The following is a 25,838-nucleotide window of genomic DNA, read 5'->3' as shown; positions in this document are numbered from 1 at the left end:
AGTAAAATATTTAACACTATAACAACAAGTACAATGTATAACCAGTAAATATATCACAAATACACTGTGATATATGCAAATCCCAGCCTTATAAGGTAAGTATGGAAGAGCTCCACCGCCACACAATTGAAGCTATATATAATAGCTTCTACTAACAGGAAATAAAAATACATATGAGAGTAAATTAGGCCTTGCATGGCTGCAAATCACTCCTCCATGACAGGTAGCCATGCTGCATTTTATATTCATACAAATTTACATCAATCCAAGTCATATATATATATATATATATATATATAGTACGCATCATTCATACTATGCATTGTGGACGTTTACTAACTAAAAACAGCAATCCATAGAAATACTCCTATATATATTTTGTTCCATACAACAATTCATAAAATTTAACATTTCTCAGGTTATTGAAGTACTCCAACAGCAATCCATTGGTATTGAATATTCATAGCTTCTTAGATAGCAAATGATAAAGTGAAGTCGTCTTACCATGTCTGAAACTTCAGTTGTCATTAAATACAACAGCAACAACAGAGCATATCCCTATTTTGGTCAATAATCAGGATGGGTTTTTGGTCTTAATTAAAACCTATTTATACATGCTTAAAACATGGATCAAAACCTGAGAGCATGCAGTAATGCTGTTATGTACTGAAGAGTTTAGCTATGTTAGAACCTACTTGTTCATATAATCATAAATACTTGTTCTACCCCTACATTTCGCTCATAACCAGTAATTACCTACTGATCAGTACAAATTACTATAATAAATCGAGTTCAAAAGTAACTCTACATCACCACATTAGTAAATATATAGGGAAATTCACAAGTACATGCAATTATGCCAAACATTATTCAAAATCTGTTTCAGAATTCGATTGGGAGTCGTCCTCATTCTCAGACTCATAATGGTCAGTATTGGGATGATCGCCATAGTCGTCACCATCCACATCATCTTCAATAAAAGTTTGGTCGGCATTGTCGGGAGTAGAACGAGGTAGCGTAGTTGCCTCATTAACAATAATTACTTCTTCATCCTCCCGATGCAATGTGTTTCCCAAGCCAGTATCACTTTCATTGATCGAAAAATCTTCAGTACTAGCTTCTTCCTCTTGAAATGCATCACCTTCAGAGGAGTCCTCACCATCATCCAATGCAGTTTGGACGGGTGGAATGTCATAGACATTCCTATTGGTTATCTTTTGTACCACTTGCCAATTCCCCACCATACTATCATCTTTTAAATAAAATACTTGTGAGCACTGAGATGCAAGGGCGAAAGGCTCATCCTGATACCACTTTCTTGATGTATTCACACTTGTAAGGTGGTCCCCTACACGTATGCCGCGTCTATGATCACCAACGTCCCACCAGTCACATTTAAACAAGTACACAAGATGCCACCCCATGTAGCGTAATTCAAGGATCTCTTTCAACACACCATAGAAATCAACCGGCATCGACTTATGTACCCCAGCAACAACCACCCCACTATTTTGGCTGCGTCGATGTTGTTCACGGTCTTTTGTGTGAAACCGAATTCCATTCATGATGCATCCACTATATGATCCCACCCAAGGATCTGGTCCGCAAGCAAGAGCATAAAGTTCATCTGTAACTTCATCTGGATTCAAGATACGCAATTCTCGAATCTATTAACAACCATAGAGGCAATAGGTTAATAAAATACCACTCTGCAATAACTTACATCTATATTTATTGAGCGGAAATGTATCTATGTTCAAGCAACATATATTCATAACTTACATGGTTCTTGAACCATTTCCCAAATTCGGTCTGGTGCCTACGATCAACATTGCTGGGGTCCTCTTCTTTAATCTTGTTATAGTGCTGACTACGAACATTGAAAATTTGGATAGAGTTAGTTTACAATGTGTTTCAAAAGATAAATACAACAGATTATCTGGTTGAAAGTTCTCGTGCCATACTTACTCTAGGTAATGCTGTATCTCAGGACAATTGTTAAGTACATACCACTCAGCTTTTGCTAATAGCTGATCATCCAATCTATCAGTGGAGGACGAACCCATTGGTCTCACCTTTTGAAAAAATACACTCATACTACCCGGTGTATGGTCTGGACCGACATCCACATTTCGCTCTTCCCTAGTAAAAGTCGTCTCAATGTCATGGAGATACATCGAACAAAATGTAAGGCACTCAACATGAATATAGGCCTCGGCAATTGAGCCTTCAGGTCTTGCCATATTTTTTACATAACGCTTGAACTTCCCTAGATACCGTTCAAAAGGATACATCCACCTATACTGGACAGGTCCCGCAAGCAATGCCTCTTGTGGCAAGTGAATAGCAAGATGCACCATTATATCGAAGAATGCAGGTGGGAATATCATTTCCAACTTGCAAAGAATAAGAGAGATATCAGTTTGTAGGCGGTGCAGAACATCAATGTTTAATGCTCGTGCACACAATTTCTTGAAGAATGAACTTAACTCAGTCAAAGCTTGCCGTACATCACTGGTTAAGTAGCCACTAATCACCACTGGCAGTAATCGTTGCATGAAAATATGAGAATCATGACTTTTCATGCCTAAGATCTTTGATTCACGTACATTAACACATCGGGCGATGTTCGCGGCAAAACCATCAGGGAACTTAACACTTGCTAACCACTCGCAGAAAGATCTCTTCTCTTTTTTATTTAGCATGTAACACGCCAGTCTCATTGAACAACTATCGCCCTCTTGCTGTAAGTGTAATTCTTTCCGTATGCCTAGGTTGGCCAAATCCCGACGGGCATTGGCTGTGTCCTTGCTTTTTCCCTCGATATCCATCAAAGTTCCTAATACGCTATCGCATATGTTCTTCTCAATATGCATGACATCTAGGTTATGTCTCAATTCCAAGGATTTCCAATAAGGCAACTCAAAGAATACACTTTTTTTGGTCCAATTCAACTCATTGGCTGTGCGTTTCCTCTTTTTTGATAACTTACCAAACTGTACATCTTGCAATTCTCTCAATTGTTCCAAGATAGCCTCTCCCGACAAATGTATAGGTGCTGGGCGATGGTTAGTACTACCATTAAATTCAGCTTTTTTAGATCTCCACCTGTGCCCTGGCAACAACCACCGCCGATGACCCATGTAGCAGTGCTTTCGCCCATGGACCAGCCACAATGAATCCGTACTACCATTACACGTAGGACATGCCAATTTCCCCTTTGTGCTCCACCCAGAAAGATTAGCATACGCTGGGAAGTCATTAATGGTCCAAAGTAATGCTGCATGTAATCGAAACGATTGATCTGCAAATGCATCGTATGTATTGACACCCACTTCCCATAGAAACTTCAGTTCTTCAATTAAAGGGCGTAGATACATGTCGATATCGTTGCCTGGTGCTTTTGGGCCAGGAATTAGCAACGAAAGCATGAGGTATGGATCTTTCATGCATAACCAAGGGGGCAAGTTATATGCTACAAGAATCACTGGCCATATACTGTAGGGTTTAGCTATATTGTTAAATGGATTAAACCCATCACTCGCTAACCCAATTCTCACATTACGAGGATCTGAAGCAAACTGAGGGTACTGCACGTCAAAATCTTTCCATACCTTCGAATCTGCAGGGTGCCTCATCACATTATAATCGTTGACGCGTTCAGTAGAATGCCATCTCATTGCCCCGGCAGTCTTATTAGAAACAAATAGTCTTTGCAGCCTTGGGACCAACGGGAAATGTCTGAGCACTTTGTGTGGAATTTTCTTTTGCTTAGTACTACTTAACACCCATCTCGGAGTGTTGCATTTTGGGCACTTCTCTTTATCAGAATGTTCCTTCCAAAATAAGACACAATCATTCAAACAAGCATCTATCTTTGTGTAATTAAACCCCAGGCCACGTTCCAATCGGCATGCATCATTGTATGAGTCAGGGAGAAGAGCGTCAGGAAATGCAGATTTCAGGAGCTTGATGACCATGTTAAAGGATTTAACACTCCAACCACCAACAGTCTTTATATGAAGCAACTTTACGATAAAAGAAAGCTTTGAAAACGATGAGCATGATGGATAAAGTGGACTCCGTGCATCTTCTAACAATTCTGAAAACGTTGCTGAAGAACCACCAGGTGTGACACCATCAATACCAGGTATATGCGAACCTCCGGACTGATCCATAGAAGCTCCAGCCTGAATGTCATCCAGCAGCTCATCCATATCATCAATATAGGCATCATTGCCGCTGGCATCATCACCTTCTTCTGAAGAATTAACATCCAACACTTCCTCTTCACCGTGAAAAATCCAATCCTTATAAGAAGGATCAATCCCTATAATAAATAAATGCTCCTCAACTGTGGTTATTGGCTGGAAGAGCATGTTACGACATCTACGGCACGGACACCTAATGTCAATGCCCCCTTGTGCATTCTCCTTAGCCATATTCATGAAATGGCTAACCCCCATTGCATACTCATTAGACATAAATCTATCTTCAATACTCATCCACGCCTTGTCCATCTAAACATGAGGTCAGAAAAGATAGTGTGAAAGCTAAGCAGTGTATATTGGTAATAGAAATCCAGTAATCAGGAAAATGATAATTAAACCAATAGGATGCATTTATAGAAAAGCTGTGTGACATATACACAGCTGTGCAGGGTACACACATTCCGAGAGAGAGAGAGAGAGAGAGAGAGAGAGAGAGAGAGAGAGAGAGAGAGAAGTGGTAGGACCTCAATGGTAACATGCATTTGAGGTCTTACGAGTCCTTCAGTACATTACTGAAGAAGCATAAGGAATTGGGAACATGTTGTCACATTGAAAATAGTTTGAAAAACGAACAGGGGATTGGGTGACAAATACCATATGTTAACCTATTCCAGTTAACACATTACTAGTGTATTCCTCCCATTGAGAAGCTCTAATTCTCAGCCTGTTAGGAAATGTTATTCTGTTGGAGTAGAGCTGAAGATATATCTTGAGGATAATTCTCATAACCTACTGAATAGTCTGTGCATAACTAAGGAAAAAATGTTATACTTATCTATAATAACAGAAAAGGGACTAGGTTCTGAGTGGCCAAACCGATAATATTCTAGCTACGAAATGTCCAAACCTACTAAGCATAAGTCCCTACCTCCCGAAAATTAAGGACCATAATATAATATATATCAGGGAGTCTCATGTGGTACTCCGGTGAACCAAGGAAAGTGGTCAATTTTCTGACAGTGTTGAATATGCTTGAGTAGGTGAAGATTGAGTAGGTCACGTAGTTGATGCCCAATAAACTTGTGAAGCTATGATTCATAAACTGTAGTCATCAAGGAACCCTTTAATACAAATCCTTATTCTCACGTGATTTGGTTAATGGGTACAAACCAAAGTAGACTTAAAATAGCAATAAAAGTAAGTAGGGGAAAGCCAACATTTAACAAATTCATTCAACTAAACTGCCTACATGCAAGAAAACAATAGATACACAGGGCAAAATTGTTAAAACTCTAAAAATTCCAGGCAAATCCCAACCCAACATAATATCTGGATGTATTAAATCCCCACAGTCCATCAAGGTTCATCTACTTTAGTCTAATATTTCTATTAATGTATTAATATCTTAAACTGTAAGTGCATAATCATATAGTTATACAATAATAGGTTATTGTAGTATCTGATCCAGAGTGGGCTAAATGAAATATTTTGTCAAATCTATAGGGCTTAAGTCCAACCTGCCACACTTAGGGAAATTCAGCAACCCAAAGATGTTTAAAGTTCCCATTTGACCAAAACCTCTAAAACACAATAGTTCGCATAACAAATAAACCAGCAGTATGTAATTGACAAAACACATGCACCTAGCTTTTTGAAGAGTAACTTCATATTCAAACACTTAGTATAGATAAGTATATATATATGAAGTAGGGGTATCTACAGTTGTCCTCAAATTTAGTAGAGTTCCAAAACATAATAGAAAATAATTTCAATTGAGCATGAAACCGAACCATGTCTACCAACAAGTTCAGCAAATCCAAAGCAGAAGCAATAAATTTTTAATCCAAAAGCGATGCATCAAGAGATTTTCGTGTACTATCTCTAAAGGAATTAAAACAGAATTTAGATATGGAATTAAGGTTTCACCTTCTGATTCTTTAGGACTGACCTTGGAGCTTTTTAACCAACAGAGGTGTTGTGGCCTGCTCGTTGGAATGATGACATGAGATAAATGTATTCTATATACACATATCAGTCCAGGTTAAATCTCTAAAAAAACACGCAACTAAATATTTAAAACAGTTATATATGAGAAACTCAATTCCTCATTGTTGGAATCATAGCACGAATGAGGAATACTTGCAAGCAGATTAATAGATCAGAGGTACTCATGACAAATGCGTTGAAGGGTACTAATCACATACCAACCTATAACTATCGGGTACCAAAGGCAAAACAAAGTCAATTAAATACAGCCTAGCAAGATGTGGGTGTAGTTGTACACATGAATGAAAGCATATCTCAAACCACAAATGAAAACATTGCACTCAAAGGTTATAATGATGATGTGAATGGAGCATGAAAAAACTCAAATTTTCTCATAATTTATATATCCCCAATTACAAAGTGATCGGAAATCTCAGAAATTTTTTCCAATGATGGTTCAGACTCTGTTTTTCATTTGGGGACAGTAAATGAAAATTTGGCATCAACAATGGATTCCGGGAAAACTGATCTTACAGAAAAGTAGCAATGTTCACCAGGCAAATCTAGGCAAATTTAACACGAAATTGGAAGAGGAACAGGGGAGACGAACTCACATAACAAGAAATTGTTACCTAGATTTGCCCCAGAAGCCGAGTCATGGACAGTCTATTGAATGATTTTCGGGCATAGGTTTTGCTTAATGCCCTCCACTACGTCCTCACTAGTGAGACTCAGCAACTGGATGAGAGGCCGGGAACATCTGGTTTGGCCTCAGGTGGTTCGATTTTTTCCATCGAATAAGGGGGCTTGAGTGGGGCAACTGGATCCGGATGTCGATAGAAATCGATCCGGGAGGAGTTCTCGGATGGAAGGATTTATGGACAAAATAGATGGTTGCCGTGAGTAGCCGGCGGTGAAGTTGGTGGTGGCCGGACGATAGGCTAGGGCATATTCAAGTTTGCTGGACTTTGGCCTTCGCGGGAGTGAAAAGCTTTCCGCGGGAGATAAAAGGCAGAGGAGAGAGAGTAGACAAAAAGGCATGAACTGATTCTGTGGCAGAGGTTTTTCGCCGCGGAAAACCCAATTCTCGCCGCAATAACACATTACTAATATTATTTATTGAGACAGTTTAAAAAATGCCAGAATTATTTGCATATTCTGATACATTGTTGACATGCCAGAAATGGGATGTCAGTAGAGGTAAAACACTACTATTTCCAGCATAATATTTGTCATTGGAAAAAAATTTGGCTGGAAAAGCCACATTCTGTTGTAGTGACATATATATTGTATATTTATATATATAGGAAAATGATAAAGTTATTAGAGTTTTTACAAAAGCTTTTTTTTTTTTTTTTTTTGGTTGGGGTGTTTCATTTTGGTACTGTAGTTGTTGTTCATCTAATTAGAGCTACTGGCGATGCCCCTATACTCAAACAAGCCAAATTTAAGGTATTTCTAGAAAGGGTACTTTTGTCTGTATCTCCTTAATTGTTGTACTTACTAGAAATTAAGTGTATTATTATTATTATTATTTTATCAGAACCGTCTTTGAAACCCTAGGTGCATGGGCTTGTCATATTTTTTTTATGCATTTATGCATATGGATTTTTCTAATAAGAACGAAATCTGATGTCATATTACCATTTGTGTACACCATTTGAAAAAAAATTGTAATCTTGGTATTCTGCTGTGAAATATTCTTTGGTTTGGCCGATACCCGGAAGTGACATGTTCGCTGAAGTGATTGACTTTCTACGGCGCAGCTTCATCGGGAGGCATTGGTAAGTATTTGTCTTGCATGCTGTAGTTTGTAATTTATGTCAACAGTGCGTTTTCGCCAAACCCAGATGAATTGGTAGTCGATTTGTATAATGTAAGCTGCTGTAACTTCATTATTTTAAAAATATAAAAATATATGTATTGGGTGTACGTGAATAGACGTTCGCTTCACTGGGGATGTATTTCATCGGGTTAGATTCTGTAAGCAAGCTGGAGTTGAAATCCTGGGCACGTACATGTCTTAGTAATGTTTGTAACGTCATCTGTCCATTACTGAGATGCTCCCATTTCACTACCTTATCACTCAAGATTTTAAGATCAGGCTTCATGTTAATTTCTTAGAAATTTGGATCACTACTTCCATAGATGCAAGGAAACACGTATGATCGCAGCCTCTTTTATATATATAAGAAGATAGAAGTTGAGGAACTACCCCAATATATTTCCAGAAAATAAAACACTAGTGTCAAAATCTAAACTTCCCGGCCAGCAGCTGTTCTTTCATTAAGATTTGTGTTTCTGTAGAGATTATTATGGTGGAATTAATTGTAGCTAAGTTCGGAAGATCTTATTGTCAGTTGGTAAAGTTGACGCCCAAAAAATTTGGGTACATGCCGAAAGTCAGTTATTTGTTGCGCTTGGAGTACTTGATTTTATTTTATCTATAAAATAAGTTAATTTTAAGCAACCTATATTCTATTCTGCACTTGCAAGAAAAGAATATATATTTTTTTGTTTCCATCTTTTTACATAGATTCCACTTTGTTTGTACGATCATTCTAAGAAAGAATTGACACAATGACAGCGGGGCGAATTTTAACTTTTTAAGAGAATGTGCATGTAAGTGTCCAACAGATTTTAAACTTTTCTTAATTAAAAGTATGCATAAAAAGACATTTTTTAATATATAGCAAGTGAACTGAAAGGAGATAAAATATTTCAAGCTAAGATAAAACAGGTACAGCTCATCAAAAGGCTCATACTAAAAGACAAATAAAGAGAGTGAATGAAGAAAAAATAAGGTATCAAAAGAAAGTAAGGAAAGGTGGGCACAGGAAAAAAAAAAAAAAGAGAAAGTTGGAAAGATAAATGGGTCAGACACCCAAAAGAAAAAAATTATTAATAAGGATAAGTGGTGTATGAGATCATATCTTATTTGAAAATGAGAAGTTATTATTCTTTATAATGTTCCAATAAGACTCAAATTGTTTAAATATTTATTAGTCATTTTAAAATATACGTATGTGTCTTAAACCTTCCATGAGACATTACACTTAGCTAGGGTCTACAAAGAGGAATTGGGTTTGAGAGTTGGTGGCATTGTTGAGGGACCTGGAGACTGGTTTCTACTTGGACGTTGTGAGTTTGAGATGGTGGCATATGTCACTTAGCCATCAGCGTGGGTTTGTGGTTGCTCGATTAGCAGCATTGTGGGGTATTGGTAAGTTCGAGGGTACTGCATGCTATGAGGACGTAGGTGGTAGGTAAGATGGTCATGCTTGGTTGTCAAAAGTTATAGGTTGATGCGTGGGTTCTTCTGTTGGTGGATATATTTGCCCCATCATCGTGGAGCCGTTTTTGACTTGTACTCCATTTGCTGCTTGATTGGTGGTCATTTATGTTTTTCACTATGAGCCAAATACCAAAAAATACTTTTCAATTTCCTTTCTCACTTGGTCTATGGTGATTAGACTAGATTTTACAAAGGGCTTTTGAAATTTATCTCGAGGTTATGTTGGCAATATTTCTAGGAGCAAACTTAAGGCAAACAAGAAAGTTATATATGGATGAACTAATAGCATAGCCACGTGGGCGGGACTTAATATGTTGATAATAAGGATTATCCATACTATAAAGGTTTCTAGGGAAGATTGTATGTCAACCCGATCGAAGAGGTTGATATCTAGGAAAGAAAATGCTTAAGGCAAAAAAATATATAGTTATTCTATTTTTAATCTGAGGTATAGAGTATATGATTATTTATATCACCTAAATAATAAGATTTAATTTATAAAATTTAAATATTAAAATTTTATTTATAGATCAAATTATATTATTGAATATTATGCCACGTAGATTCTTTAAAATTACAATACTAAAAAACAAAAAGGAGGAAAGTGATTGATCTGCCACTCAGTACAATATTTTTCAAATAAAATATATATAGTACTACTACACTTTGATTGTATTCGTAACACTAGAAAATGCGTATCGCCACTAGCCAGCGAAAGCTCAGCAGTTACGATCAGCATTAATGGTGCATTATTACTCTTCTCCAATAATCAGCCCAATTCTGAAATGTGATTCATGTGTACTGTCTGATCACTACATTCATATCGTTGGGCCTCTCCATTTGCCCTACATCTTCTGAAAAAGTGACTTTAATCCGGCGTACCATGTGCATGCATGCGCAGATCAAGGCACGGACAGACTTCACCACCTTTAATTTGGACCTTAGAATTTAGAGATGGAGTGATATCCACGTATGTAGGAGCATGCATTATTTAGCAACATTAATGGTCCTCTACATTATCTCTATTTATATATATATATATATATGCACGTGCAATGTATGCACTTTTTCCTCGCATTTCAAAGAACAGAAATGCTAATTAAAGTAACACATGTGGATCCCACGGTAATTTTTTTTTAATTTAGTGATTAAAGAAATATTTTTTAATAATATTATGAATATTTAAAAAAATTAAAAGTATTAAAAAATACAAGAATTTTTTTTTTTTTTTAAATTACATTATCGGCATCCGAGTCCGGACCTCATGTGTGGCCAGAGCCACTCTTCTAAAGAGTGGATTACTTTCTGTTCAAGTACCGTATCATGCATATTATAAGTACGGTAAAAAAAATTTGTCCATTATCCAAACAAATATTTCATATTATTTTTAATTGCAGCTTCTATTTTTGGTATTCTTATCTTCTAAAATAATAATAGTAATAATAAATATGTCAATTCTAGAGGTAATGTATAGTTTGGGAGTTATGGGATTTGCATTATTGATATGAGCTTCCTTATGGAAAGACCTATCTACTTAACTAGCTCTTTCAGAAACCCGTAAGCCAGAGGAATTAATAGGGGGAGCCTGTGAAAATATATGGGATTCCGATTCGGTGCATGCATACGTGGCGCAATGGGCATCTTCAAATAATTTTATTGAAGATATAACCTCCATGATCATCAAACTTTCGGACTGTATATTGGAGTTTCACAGTGAGAAGGACCGGAGCCACCCTAAGCTTCCTTTGTTCTCTTGTAATCGTTCTTTGCTTTAGTATGTTTGTATTTTCTGCATTACTTTTCTATTTTGTGGTCTTGTTATGAACTCTTTTTTCAGTAATGGAGATTTCATCGTTTGGAATGGAAAAAAATAAAAAAATAGGGGGAGCCTACAACTTTATGCCACCTAGAAATGATCAGTATCCGATATTAAAGGCATGTTTGGATTCTTAAAAAAGTATTTTTAAAATTTATAAATATTAATTAAATGATTTAAATAAAATTGAATAAAAATATATTTTAAATAAAATATTGTATTGAAATTTGTGAAAATGAATAGATAAAATTAAAAAAATTTAATATAATTGTTTAAAAAAGTTATAGATCATAGTTAAATAAGAGCTTAGATGTGAAATAAGAACTTATCAAAAAACATGTGCCATAAGAGCAAAACAATGTTGAACTTTGACTTGATGAAGCACTTCACCTTTGAGTTCATAATTACTATTTTTCAAATTTTTGGAGTGATCTGATTTCAACATAAAAGAGGTACTTAGGGGAAAACAATCTTTTGGAATTTTTCTTTTTTAGGATAATTACAATCTTTTTGGATTTATAGTAAATGATAATTAGATGGCTTAGTTTGTGATATATATACATTATAAAAAAAAACTGTTTATTTGTGTCTAGTTATTTTCTGTAAAAATAGTTATTTTTTGTCAAAACGAGTTTATTATTGTCGCAAATAATTCATAAAAAGTTCTTATTTTTCTTGTCATGATAATAGAGTTATGAGATAATATACTCATTCCTAGGAGACAATATGTGACGCCCCCAAATTCTGTTTGGGATCAGACGAACATTTGAAACGTCGAGACATGCAATACAAGGTTACCTGCCCTCGTTTATGACATATAAGATGTAATGTTTCTAACATACATCTAACAATATGCAATATTCGCAGCAGATAAAATTTTTTCTTTAGCAATACTATGCACCAAATTGAAAATATCCAAAATGCTTAAAACATATTTCATATATAAAAACCCATTAAACAACTAAGATCCCAATACTAGTCCAAAATGGTTATGATCCAAAAAGTACTAGAGATGCAACTCTATCGTACAAGTAGTAATTTGCGTTAACTACTATATTAATATTGATGTCGCACCGTCGCTTAGTCAACTGTGTCTAGTTGGTCAGCTCCTGATCCTCCTTCAGGTCCTGTAACAAGATCTACCATTTAGGAGGAATAGTAGTTGGGACTACCACAGTGAGATTTGATTACAAATCTCAGTAAGTTAACAAAAACTTCCACACAGGCTAATGATGCATGGATGACAGTAAAAGTATGAATGTATAATCAAATTTATAAGTAATTAAAACATAATTTGACGTACAACATATCATAATTGACATAACTTAAATTAAAATGTGAACTGATCTTGACTTGACATGAACTTGATCTGAAACTTGTCTTAACATGAACTTGTTCTTAAACTTAACTTAACATGAAAAATACATATTCCACAGTTGTTGTGCCCCAATGTACATAGCATAATTGATATAACTTAAATTGAAATGTGAACTGAACTTGACTTAACATGAACTTGATCTGAAACTTGACTTATCATGAACTTGTTCTGAAACTTGACTTATCATGAAAAATACATACTCTATAGTTGTTGTGGCCCCATGTATTTTACGTGTAAATACATACTCCACAGTTGTTGTGGCCCTACATATTCCACACGTCACAATGCAGTTAAATACATACTCCACAGTTGCTGTGGCTCCATGTATTCTACGCGTCACAATGCAGTTAAATACATACTCCACAGTTGTTGTGGCCCCATGTATTCTACGTGTCACAATTGTTATGTCTCACGTAGTGTATGCGTCACAATTACTGTGACCCCATACTTCGTGTGCCACAGTTGTTGTGGACCCCACGAAACTGAATGTAACTCAAGATGAAACGTGACTGGAATACGAAATGACTGAAACCCTGACGTAACATAACGTAACTTGAACATAACTTGAAATACATGACCAACTTGATATAGAAACATTTCGTAACATGACATAACATATATTAGACAACATATTTAACATGACATATTTGCAACAGTGAATATTACATGACTTGACATACATGTAATAGATGTCATACTTAGTATGATGTACTTGTAATGTACAGCAATACATGACAGAATATATTATGTAACAGATAAAAACTGATGACAGAATAAATTCTGTATAACAGACAATTACGTGATGACTTGGCATGGCATGACATATATGATAACACACATACATACACTGTAGTTCCTTTACTTAGCACACATACACAGTAGACTGCTAGTAAGTTAAAAGCTAACTTACTTCGATTTCTGTGTTTCTTATAAAACCTCAAGCGCGATCACGAGAAACTGTAATTAATGATTCTAAAAGTTAGCACTAAATTACTAATAATTTGAAATATGAAAAATACTAAATTAAAGAGTAAAATTTCCATTTTACTCTCTACATGTAAGAAAATGACCGTTTTACCCATAACTTAAGGATTTTGCATACTAATTCCAAAAATCACCAAAATTTACATGCCTCATGGAAATTTTATTCTCAATTCAAATATCAATTTAGAAAAATTTAAAACTAATCACAACTATTAAAACTCCATATGGCCGAAATTCCTATATGTTATTTGCATTGATTTTTATTTCTAACTTGTTTTGATTAACCTTTTGATTTATGACTTATAAAGATGTGATTTTCAAACCAAATCATCACATGATTTAAAAAGATATCCTAAAACATATATAAGCTTCTAATTCAAGATCACATGGTTAAAAATTAACCAAAACATAAACTAACCTAGACAATTGTATCAAAACAAGCTGAACATTCTCTCTATCAATCCTATAATTGAAGCAACAACATAAGCATTTGAAATCTCTTTTTTTCCAACTTTCCACTACTATAATTATATGCTTAAATAAAATATTAAGTTGTATATAAAGTCGATATATATATATATATATATATTTTACTTTTTATTATGTTTGGTTTAACTTTTATAAATTTATGACATATTTTAAATCTATTTGAATTTTTTTTTAATTTAACTTCTCATTTATCATTTATTAGTACCATTTTTATTTATTTTTAATGTTCTCAACTGAGCACAAGTGTAATGCATGGTGTGCCCTTAATAGTGTGTGTATATATATATCTATATATATATGATGTCCAGACGTGACAACTCATACATATGACATGCAGGGGGGACCAACGTTATATTTAGCATGGCACCACCAAAATTTTTTGAAAACATAAAATATTCCTAAATTTTATACATAATTATATAAATATAGAAAAAGGATCTCTCAAAAAATTTATGATCTCCATATACTCTCTAAAAGTTTCTAAAATTTTAATATAACTATAAATACTTCTCTTTAATTTTTTCTCTTACTTCTCAAAATTTTGTTTAGTTTCTATATATTATTATCTATTTTAAAAAATGTGGCTTATCTAAAAATAAAATTAAAGCTAAGTTTAGGAGAAATAATAAATTTATTAATATAGATCCTAAAGTCATCTATTATACAACAATGGACTTTTTAACATAGAATCTAAAGTGAAAATATAAGAAAAATTATTTAAAGTCGCCAACTTATATGAAAAATAGTTTGTAGTTATGTTTTTATGATTTTTCAATCTCTTTTTAATTTATATAAAAGAAATAATATTTATAATTTTAAGATATACAAGTTCTATCAAAGTTGCCAAGCTGATAACACCCTCGATCAGATAGATCGCTCTCCAAGTTTGGATCTATATATCCAACTTTTTAACCTATCAACTCTATTGTCTTTCACTTCCAAGATCTACTTTATGTTTTTTGAAAAAAGTAGATAAATCTTAAACTTACGTGAAAAAAAATAATTTTTTTATAATGAATTCATTTTACTTTCAAAATGAATACATATAACTTGCATAATTGCAGGCCGTTCGGCCAATGATGACGTGAGTAACGCCTTACTCTGAAACAAGAAATAATATGCAATTTTAAGCTGATATTTTTGGAAACAAAAGGAAACTCCTCCTTACTCTGAAAAAGGAAATTATATGCAGTTTTAAGCTGATATTTTTAGAAACAAAAGGGAACTCCTGCTCAGCAAGAAATTAGTAATTTATATCGGCACAAGTACTTTACAAACTCTTTATAGAATATAATCCATTATAGAAATAGAAATTAACTTGGTAAAAGATCTTTTAAGTAGTTAGTACGTATAGAAACATATATATTCACAATTCACATGGAAAACTTCATTTGTTTGAAGACAATTGAATTCGAGGCTGAATCAAGCTGTCACAGTACTACAAAAGAGCCGGACCCGACAAAGACAAGACTCAACAATTTTGTTCAGTCATTGGCAGATCACATTGCAATTATACGTACTATCTAAATGTCGAACGTACGTTGACTGGTAGCAGCAGCTGGCCTCCACATTCATAACGACAACGTGCGTACTACTTAATTATAAGGTACTAATAAATGGGTGGCAGATCATGGAATATATATATATATATATATATAAGGGAAAATGCTGGGGCAGCAATGAATTGGACCCCACAATTTAACCGATGCTTGTGTTTTAGTGCCTATTAGTGAATTGGTGGTTTTTTTTTTCAAAATTAAAAAATAAAAAATGTTTAAAAAATACGTAAAGAAAAGGAAAATAAAAAGAGAAAAATATTTTGCCTTGATTGCTATCGGTACCATTAATTTGTCGGTAGGTATCGGTAGTAGAACCCATATACATGACAGCAGTGATGCAATTAGGGTGCTTGATTTTTCTTTTTATTTTTTTGTAGAAATACATACACAAAATCAAAGTCACATATAGTATATATTTGGGTTTAAAAATTCACAAGTTAACACAAATTAAACTCAGTTTGTTTTTGCAACTCAAGCACTCCATAATTTCCTTCCATGTACCATGCATGGCATGCATACAGTTTGGAGCATAGCTTTATATCTTTAGCTAGCTTTCGAGTTTCAACGAACTTTCACCAGCAAGAAAGTTAGCTTTTAGAAAAAGCGTTTCCCATGCATGCAGGTAGAAGGGGAGGTGCATGTTTTTCTTTTTTGAAATATATGCTAGTTTAGCTCCAAGAAAGATGTAACTAAATAAAAAATAAAAAATATATATCACAAATTAATGTGCCTAAATATGATATATTAAATTTATTTAACTTGCATATAAATAATTTTATAATCTAACATACAACATCGAGAACATTAATTTATAATTTAGATTTTATAATTGTTTTTACAAAAATCCAAATTGATATGGGGTATTTGGTTCAAATTCTATATTGATTGTACTGAACTATCTTAAGAAGATGAATTTGCCCAAAATTGACCCAAAAAAAAAAAACTTAATTTTAATTCCTTAGATTGAGGCAATATTAGTTTTTTTTTTTTAATTAAATCTTCTATCTATGAAATAATTTAGATTTTTCCTTTAAGAAAATCCTTATAATTTAAAATTTTATCATTAATCAAAATTTTTCAAAGCTTTCTGGCTTCATGTTGTTTTGTATCTTTTTTGAATTTCAATTTTTAATTTTTGTTAATTAAGTAGCAGTCAAAATAATTATAATTATCGCTGTTGTCATTTTATTTTCCTGATATTTCCTTTATCTCTTATCTTTTTCTTTTTTTCTTCTGAAGTTTTAGAGCATCCTCAATGAATTAGCCAAAACTAAATAATACTTTTGATGAATGCGGATTAAATTTTGACTTTTAGCTATTCAATTCACATAAATCTCATATTAGAATAGCTATTTTTTTATTATATAATAATAAAATAATATAAGATAAATTTCACTTTGACTATTCACATCAAATCTCCATATTGAATTATCTATTTATTCATTCTATAATAAAATAATTAATAATTAAATTTTTTTTAATATTTTTTAAATATATATTAATTTATTTTATTTTATCACTTTTTATCATTTTATAATTTATTTTATTTGAATTGTATGTGGTGAATTTTCCATGGAAACAATGGTTGGAATTGAGTGGAATAATGAAGAGAGAGAAATAATGGATAAAATAAACATTTAATGAAACTACAATAGCAAGCAAATTTAGAAATAATTTTGATGTTTACTGTAACTAAAATTTAAATATTTAGATTTTGACTAATCTATTGTAATAGTATATTGGGATCTAATAGCTAAATAGGGAATGAATTTAGCATTAGGCTAATCCATTGAATATGCTTTACAGATCATCAGAGCCGTCCTCATCATCACAGATCACAAAACCTGTTTTGGGTAAAATATGGATGGTCCCGGAGCCCGACGTACGTACGTTCTTCACATGCAACCTACAGCAATATCTTTGGGATCCCATGTTTCTTATTATTATTTTGAAACTAAATAACATCACCTAAATAAAGATGGGGAACATGAGGCTGATAGCTGAGATGATGTTAGTCGTTCGTCATACGTATCCTCTACCATTCTTCGTGACAATATATAAATAGGAACACTACAATCCCCCCATCTTCACTCATAGAGGGTCTCACGATCTCTCTGTCCACTGCAAAAAACTAGAGAGAGAGAGAGAGAGAGAGAGAGAGAGAGAGGTTCTTGGAGATTGGTTAAAATGGGAAGGAGTCCTTGTTGTTCAAAAGATAAGAGCTTGAATAGGGGAACATGGACAGCTATTGAAGACAAAATACTCGAAGCATACATCAAAATTCATGGCGAAGGAAAATGGAGAAACGTTGCCAAAAGAGCGGGTTAGATATATAGCTCTACACTAAATAGAGTACTTAATAACTTTTTCTTTTTTTCCATGATCTACCAAAAAATAGAGGAACAGCCTTGTGCATTTTTGTGTTTTACCTTTTCTTTGTTGCGGTAGATTAAGCTTAAAAAAATAAATGTATTTTAATGGGTTCCACATGCGCAGGGCTTAAGAGATGTGGGAAGAGTTGTCGGCTAAGGTGGTTGAATTATCTGAGACCTGGTATTAAGCGAGGCAACATAACCAATGATGAAGAGGAGCTTATTATCAGGCTTCACAAACTCTTGGGAAACAGGTGATGAAGTAAACAAATTATATTTGTTGGATCTTGAATAAAATCCGAAAACATCAAGATTTCTTGTCAAATCCATTTAGAAATATAACAAAGAGAAGATATATGTAGTCATTGGAAAGAAGAGCACAACGGTGTGATTTTCTACGTCCAATACTCATTTTCTAGTAAAAACTCACAGAAATGGAATGTGTAGAGTAGAAAATGAATCTGAAGTGGAGACCATGACCTTACATAATACTCTGAATTTCAGTTTTGCCCATTATAAAATAATGGAATTACATAAATCTTTAATGGATCTCAACAAATGAATTGGGCTCGTACTACTTTATGCTCATGACTTGACTAAAATCATGGGCTTCTAAAAAAGTGTTAGCTCAATTTTGTTACTTTATTAATCGCAGTTATTGGACCTTACAAACATTATCCAAATTTAAATTCCTAATCTACGTGAGTTCGTTAATTTAAATAATGCTAACAATATTTATTTATTGGCATAATAACGCGTACGTAGGTTCAAAATTAAAAGTCTTTAATTTAATTTACAGACAACTGCATGAAGATTGATGATGAGAATGTTCTGTGTGTCTCGTTGCAGATGGTCTTTGATTGCTGGGCGGCTTCCTGGACGAACAGACAATGAAATCAAGAATTACTGGAACACCAACATTGGAAAGAAAATACTCTTAGGGCGCCCCAACCCCACCAAAGCGTCAGCTATAGTCGAGCTACCAAAAGCAAATACAAGCGCTTCGTGTACTGTGATACGTACAAGGGCAACAAGGTGCCCCAAAGTTGTCCTGATGAATACCTCGGGGCCACAGGAACCTCATGATCATCATCAACAGCAGCTTGACGCCAAGCCAGTCGTCGTTGAAAGTTCCTCCTTAGTTCATGATGAGAATCACGGCACAGTTGATTTTTCAAAATACAATTTGGAAGAAAATAATCTGTCAAACTTCACGATAGATTTTGAGATTGACAAAAGTTTTCTGTCAGAGATCGATTTTGATCTGATGAACACTGATTTCTCGAAGCTATCTTGCTTTGAAAACAATAACAATAATGAGGTTGGTAGCAGTACTACCTGTGATACAGACCATTCTTCACCAGCATTTATTGATCATGCCCTCTTGGTTTCTAAAGAAACAGAACTGCATGGGTCGGAGGATTTTCAACTTATGGCTCCTCTGACTGTGTCTGAGTACTTCGACTGGCTCTTTGTTTCTGAAGATACATTGCACGGCTCCGAGGAAAATTCTGATGATCAGTCTAAGTACCCTACTTTGAGTGCTCCCAAAGATCGATGCTTCTAATTGCACATGATTACGATGCGGTAAATATGTCGGAATTATCTCATAAATTAGAGCATGCAGAACTAGTACTAGTACTTGTTGTGTGTCCAAAATAAGTAAATCCCCGAACGTGCATTGCACTCAATTCCGGAAGTACTCCTACAAGGATTAAGGAACTCAGTCGGAAATGCATATTAATTAATATTAATAATGGTTCGGGCTGTCTCTATTTTAAATTCTACTAGAGCGGTACTACACATGTATTCTATAGTAAATGTGGAAAATATTCCATGAGTACTGGAACGATCATGATGACAAGCTGGCCGTGAAGAAAAATATTACTTGATCATGATGTTGAAATTAGGATCCATTTAATTTTCATCATTATTAATGCACGTGTTCTTTGTTATGTAGTACTTATTCAATATTAATCATGCAAGTATAGTTCTCCATTGAACACGTACATAAACTAGAGTGTAAAGACCCAATTTAAAAAGAAAAAGAAAAAGAAGAAACGCTAGCTAGATAGCTTAAATAGCAGATATATACTTGGTTATTAAGGCAATGTTCCTAATTAAATTACATCAGAAGAAAATATATATGCAACACCGAGATCAAAAGAGACAAATATTAGATAACTAACCCTAAAAATCACTAAAAACGAAGAAAATAATTAATTACCTAAATAATTAAATCCTCCTGATTGGACTAGCTAGCTAGCTAGTTATAATTTGCACGCCCCATTTTATTTAAAAATAAATAAAAATTAAGAGACTACTGGCTCGGAAGTCCCCCCGAAAAATATACAATTCCAACTTTATACTCACCTGCAAGAAAACATTGAAACAAATGGATGATGTTAGAGCCCTAGTAGTGGGCTCAATAAAGTTAAATTTTAACAAAAAAATAACTAAAGTATAAAATAAAGTACAACAATAGGTTCAACAAATGAATAATTAATTTAACTATCAACTATATGGTTGGTCAAATTCATTGAGTGGAAGAGGTTGGCCAAATATTATTTTTAGACTAAAATATTCATTTCCCGCTGTCTCCTTCTCTTCCGCGCAAGATTTTGGTGTTCTGCTTCGGCCAGATTCAACCTTCTTTAGATATTAATTTTGCAGCTGTGATTTTGGTGTTTTGCAAGTTAGATGGGCAGCTTTATTAGATATTAATTTTTCATTTGAGGATTCTTTGGCTTCTCGTAAATTCTGTTATGCCCAACCTCTATTGTTTATTAGCTGTAAGTGAATTAATACAACAATAATATAACCATAACTTTTAATATAATAATAAACTTTAATGTAACAATAATATTTAATATAATCATATTCAAATTACAATTAAAATTAAAATAATAAAAATTTCAAAATCAATATTTTAATGAAATAATGAAAGATTTGTTGAGCATATTATTTGGTGTTGGAAAAAGTAGCTAGCTAAAATTTATAAAAATGAATTTTCTAACTAAAGTTTAGTTAAAGTTTGTTGAGACCACTACTAATGCTCTTATTTTATTATATATATAGTTGTATACAACTTGTTATTTTGTAGTAACTTGATTATCTTCCTATATATATATATATATAAATGAAAAACTTTATTTATCATTCTTATATATATATACCACATATTATTTGCTTTAATTTGTTATCTTTCTTTTTTTTTTTTTTTTTTTTTTTTTTTTTTTTTTTTTTTTAACTTAGCAAGTGTGTGGTATAGCCTTATATATATATAGGAATGATGAGTAGAAGAACTCATCTACACACACATACACATATATATATATATATATTGTATATTTATATATATAGGAAAATGATAAAGTTATTAGAGTTTTTTCAAAAGCTTCTTCTTCTTCTTCTTCTTCTTCTTTTTTTTGTTGGGGTGTTTCATTTTGGTACTGTAGTTGTTGTTCATCTAATTAGAGCTACTGGCGATGCCCCTATACTCAAACAAGCCAAATTTAAGGTATTTCTAGAAAGGGTACTTTTGTCTGTATCTCCTTAATTTGTTGTACTTACTAGAAATTAAGTGTATTATTATTATTATTATTTTATCAGAACCGCCTTTGAAACCCTAGGTGCATGGGCTTGTCATATTTTTTTTATGCATCTATGCATATGGGTTTTTCTAATAAGAACGAAACCTGATGTCATATTACCATTTTTGTACACTATTTGGAAAAAAAAAATTGTAATCTTGGTATTCGGGTGTGAAATATTCTTGGGTTTGGCAGATACCTGGAAGTGACATGTTCGCTGAAGTGATTGACTTTCTACGGCGGCAGCTTCATCGGGAGACATTGGTAAGTGTCTGCCTTGCATGCTGTAGTTTGTAATTTATGTCAACAGTGCGTTCTCGCCAAACCCAGATGAATTGGTAGTCGATTTGTATAATATAAGCTGCTGTAACTTCATTATTTCAAAAATATAAAAATATATGTATTGGGTGTACGTGAATAGACGTTCGCTACACTGGGGATGTGTTTCATCGGGTTAGATTCTGTAAGCAAGCTGGAGTTGAAATCCTGGGCATCGTGCATATTGTAAGGGTAAAAATTGGTTAGGATTAAATGACTAAATGATAAAATTTATCTTATTATTTTTTGATTAAATTTGGATGAATGATAAGGTTTATCTTATCATTATTTGATTAATTTTGGATGAATGTAAAATAAATATTAATTTATATCTAAATAATACTGAGTCTATCTAGAAGTCTTAGGAGTTATTTAGATAAGTCCCTGAAGTCAAAATCGAGTTCTGATAGTTTTGCACTTATCTAGAAAAAATCTGAACAAAGTTTAATCTATAACAGAAGAAGTTATTACAAAATGTTAGCAGTCCGTCGGTACGCGTTTTAGCGTTTGTTGCTAACCGTCAGCAGAGTCCTACTGCATAGAATTCTTTCCAAACTTTCTATTTAAAGAGATTCAGTTTTGTATATTCTCAAATACTTTGAGCCACAAATTTCAGAGATGATATTCTGAACATTTATGAGAGAAAATTCACTTGAGAATTTTCATGAGATTTTTCATATCTTCTTGAGTGTGATCGTGCTTTAAAGGTGAATGAATATCGATTGGATTTCAGCTTCTGGAGTTCCAGAAGGGAAGTCAACATTTGAAGATCGCTAGAGGTTCTAGCTGCTATTGCGGTAGAAGACAAACGGGTCGTTTGTCTAGACAAGTAAGAAAGTCAAATTGCAAAGGTTTTGTAATTGATTATTACTTGTAATTGTTCTTCAAATAATAAAATTGACTTTTCTAGATTTGGCTGCCTCGTAGGATTTTACCTTTAAAGAGTTTTTTAAAGGGTTTCCCTTCGTAACCAATCGTTGTGTCTAGCAAGTTTAATTATTTATTTTAAAGCATTTGATTCGTTTCATAATCTTGATAATTGAGATCTAACTTATTTGTTCAAGGAAATGTAGACAATTTCGTAGTTTTACAGAAGTACGTTAAAAATTTCACACGTCTTAGTAATGTTTGTAATGTCATCTTTCCATTATTGAGATGCTCCCATTTCACTACCTTATCACTCGTGATTTTAAGATCAGGCTTCATGTTTCTTAGAAATTTGGATCACTACTTCCATACATGCAAGGAAAGACGTACGATCGCAGCCTCTTTTATATATATATATAAGAAAGATAGAAGTTGAGGAACAACCCCAATATATTTCCAGAAAATAAAACACTAGTGTCAAAATCTAAACTTCCCGGCCCGCAGCTGTTCTTTCATTAAGATATGTGTTTCTGTAGAGATTATTATGGTGGAATTAATTGTAGCTAAGTTCGGAAGATCTTATTGTCAGTTGGTGAAGTTGAAGCCCAAAAAATTTGGGTACATGCCGAAAGTCAGTTATTTGTTGCGCTTGGAGTACTTGATTTTATTTTATTTATAAAATAAGTTAATTTTAAGCAACCTAGATTCTATTCTGCACTTGCAAGAAAAGAATATATATTTTTTTGTTTCCATCTTTTTACATAGATTCCACTTTGTACGATCATTCTAAGAAAGAATTGACACAATGACAGCGGGGCGAATTTTAACTTTTTAAGAGAATGTGCAAATAAGTGTCCAACAGATTTTAAACTTCTTGTCAAATACTAATTTTCTTAATTAAAAGTATGCATAAAAAGACATTTTTTAATACATAGCAAGAGAACCAAAGGGGTATAAAATATTTCAAGTCAAGATAAATCAGGTCAGCTTATCAAAGGGCTCATACTAGAAGATAAATAAAAAGAGAGAATGAAGGAAAAATAAAATATCAGAAGAAAGTAAGGAAAGGTGAGCACAGAAAAAAAAATGAGAAAGTTGGAAAAATAAAAGAGTCAGACACACAAAAGAAAAAGATTGTCATTTTAATAAGGATAAGTAATATATAAAATCTTCTATTATCTAGAAATGAGAAGTTATTATTTTTTATAATATTTCAATAAAACTCAAATTATTTAAATATTTATTAATTATTTTAAAGTGTCATCTGCCTTGAACTTTCCATTGAAGCATTACACTTAGCTAAGGTCTAGAAAGAAGAATTGGGTTTGAGAGTTGGTGGCATTGTTGAGGGACTAGGAGACTGGTTTCTACTTGGACGTTGTGAGTTTGAGATGGTGGCATATGTCATTTAGCCATCAGCGTGGGTTTGTGGTTGCTCGATTAGCAGCATTGTGGGGTCACTACAACAAAAATCATTTTTTGGGACAAAATTGCTTTGGGATGAATTGAAAATCGTCCAAAAAAGTGAGATTTTGGAATGAAATTTGAATTTCATTCCAAAATAACGACGGAATGCCAGACCGTTCGAACGTGTTCGAACGCTATTCTTAGGGATGAAATTTTTTGTCCCAAATAAGTTAACCGTTCGACCGTTAATGATTAACCATTCAAACGTTTAATTGTTACCGTTTGAACGTAATATAGGCGCGATAGGCAAAATTATTTTGGAGGAAAATTGACAAATCGTTCGAACGGTAAATTATAAACGTTCGAATGATGCATATTCACCGTTCAAACGTTATTTGAAGCGTTCGAACGTGGTACCGTTCGAACGGTAAGTTAATACCGTTCGAACGTATTAACTGAAAATTAATACCCTTCCCTAATTAATCCAAATTTCATGATAATAAATGTTATTTAAATGCAATATTCGGTATTAATTATATAAATATAATAATTAATTTAATTATAATATATTTTAACTATTAAATATATTAAATGTAATATATTTAATGCTCTTATATATTATTAAACACTATATATTATATTTATAATTTTTTATATATATAGTATATACGATATTATATTTAATTAAAATATATTATACTATTGAATATTATATAGTATATAGTATAAGTTATATTATATAGTATAATTAATATAATATAGACTACTATATACATGAAACTATGTTCATGTATTTATATAACATATATATTATATGTGATGTTAACTAATATATATATATATATATATTTAATAGTATATGTATTACATGACTTGTTTAGTATATTTTTCATATTATATTGCAGTTATAGGCTAATTAGATGACACTCTCTATTCTAGCACTATAAATGACACTATATATACTCAATTTTAGTTTTTGTATCATTATAATACACTCTAATTGCTAGTAGTATAGATGACATTATATATAATAGTAGATATCCTATTATTAAATAATATTATAATAATAATATAATATAATAAACACTATATATATGCTTGTGATACATATAACCCTATGCTATGATACCATATATATGTTATATATAATAGGTTAATATATGTACTTGACTATAATACTAGATGTAATATGATATTTTATATTATATACGTTACTAAACTATATAATATATGTTTGATTATATATTATATAGTTATATTACTCTGTCTCTAAACTATAGTATATTTACAAGTTATTATATTTAAAGGTATAGTGCAAAAAAAATACAATAAGCAACATTTTAATTTGACGTTTGAACGGTTTAAAATAACCATTCAAACGTATAAGAAAACGTTCGAACGGTAATTTTCACGTTCGAACGTTTAATTAGAGGGGGAAAATTTTTTCGCTAATCTATTTGACGTTCGAACGTTCATTAAATAACCGTTCGAACGTCAATGTTCTACATTTACACGACAAAACTTCACAATCTCGCACTCGTTCCAGTTGACTTCCAATCTCTC

General features: G+C 33.0%; 2 protein-coding genes across 2 annotated transcripts; one reads left to right on the top strand and one right to left on the bottom strand.

The window, feature by feature from the left end:
- Window positions 1-866: 866 nt before the first annotated feature.
- On the bottom strand, window positions 867-4,520 carry LOC122301892. Its single transcript, XM_043113251.1, has 3 exons — window positions 2,011-4,520; window positions 1,783-1,870; window positions 867-1,667 (listed from the first exon to the last, which is right to left on the bottom strand). Exons 1-3 carry the CDS (start codon window positions 4,518-4,520, stop codon window positions 867-869), a joined length of 3,399 nt encoding a protein of 1,132 aa, XP_042969185.1.
- A 13,308-nt stretch (window positions 4,521-17,828) lies between these two features.
- LOC122295292 (transcription factor MYB1-like) lies at window positions 17,829-20,026 on the top strand. Its single transcript, XM_043104343.1, has 3 exons — window positions 17,829-18,041; window positions 18,215-18,344; window positions 18,940-20,026. The coding sequence occupies exons 1-3, from the start codon at window positions 17,906-17,908 to the stop codon at window positions 19,655-19,657; spliced, it is 984 nt and encodes a 327-aa protein (XP_042960277.1). The 5' UTR covers window positions 17,829-17,905; the 3' UTR covers window positions 19,658-20,026.
- Window positions 20,027-25,838: the final 5,812 nt, after the last annotated feature.

This window comes from Carya illinoinensis, chromosome 2, assembly GCF_018687715.1.
Source record: "Carya illinoinensis cultivar Pawnee chromosome 2, C.illinoinensisPawnee_v1, whole genome shotgun sequence".
NCBI lineage: Eukaryota > Viridiplantae > Streptophyta > Magnoliopsida > Fagales > Juglandaceae > Carya > Carya illinoinensis.
The sequence above is the reverse complement of the archived record's forward strand: the minus strand, read 5'-3'. Positions and strand labels throughout refer to the sequence as shown.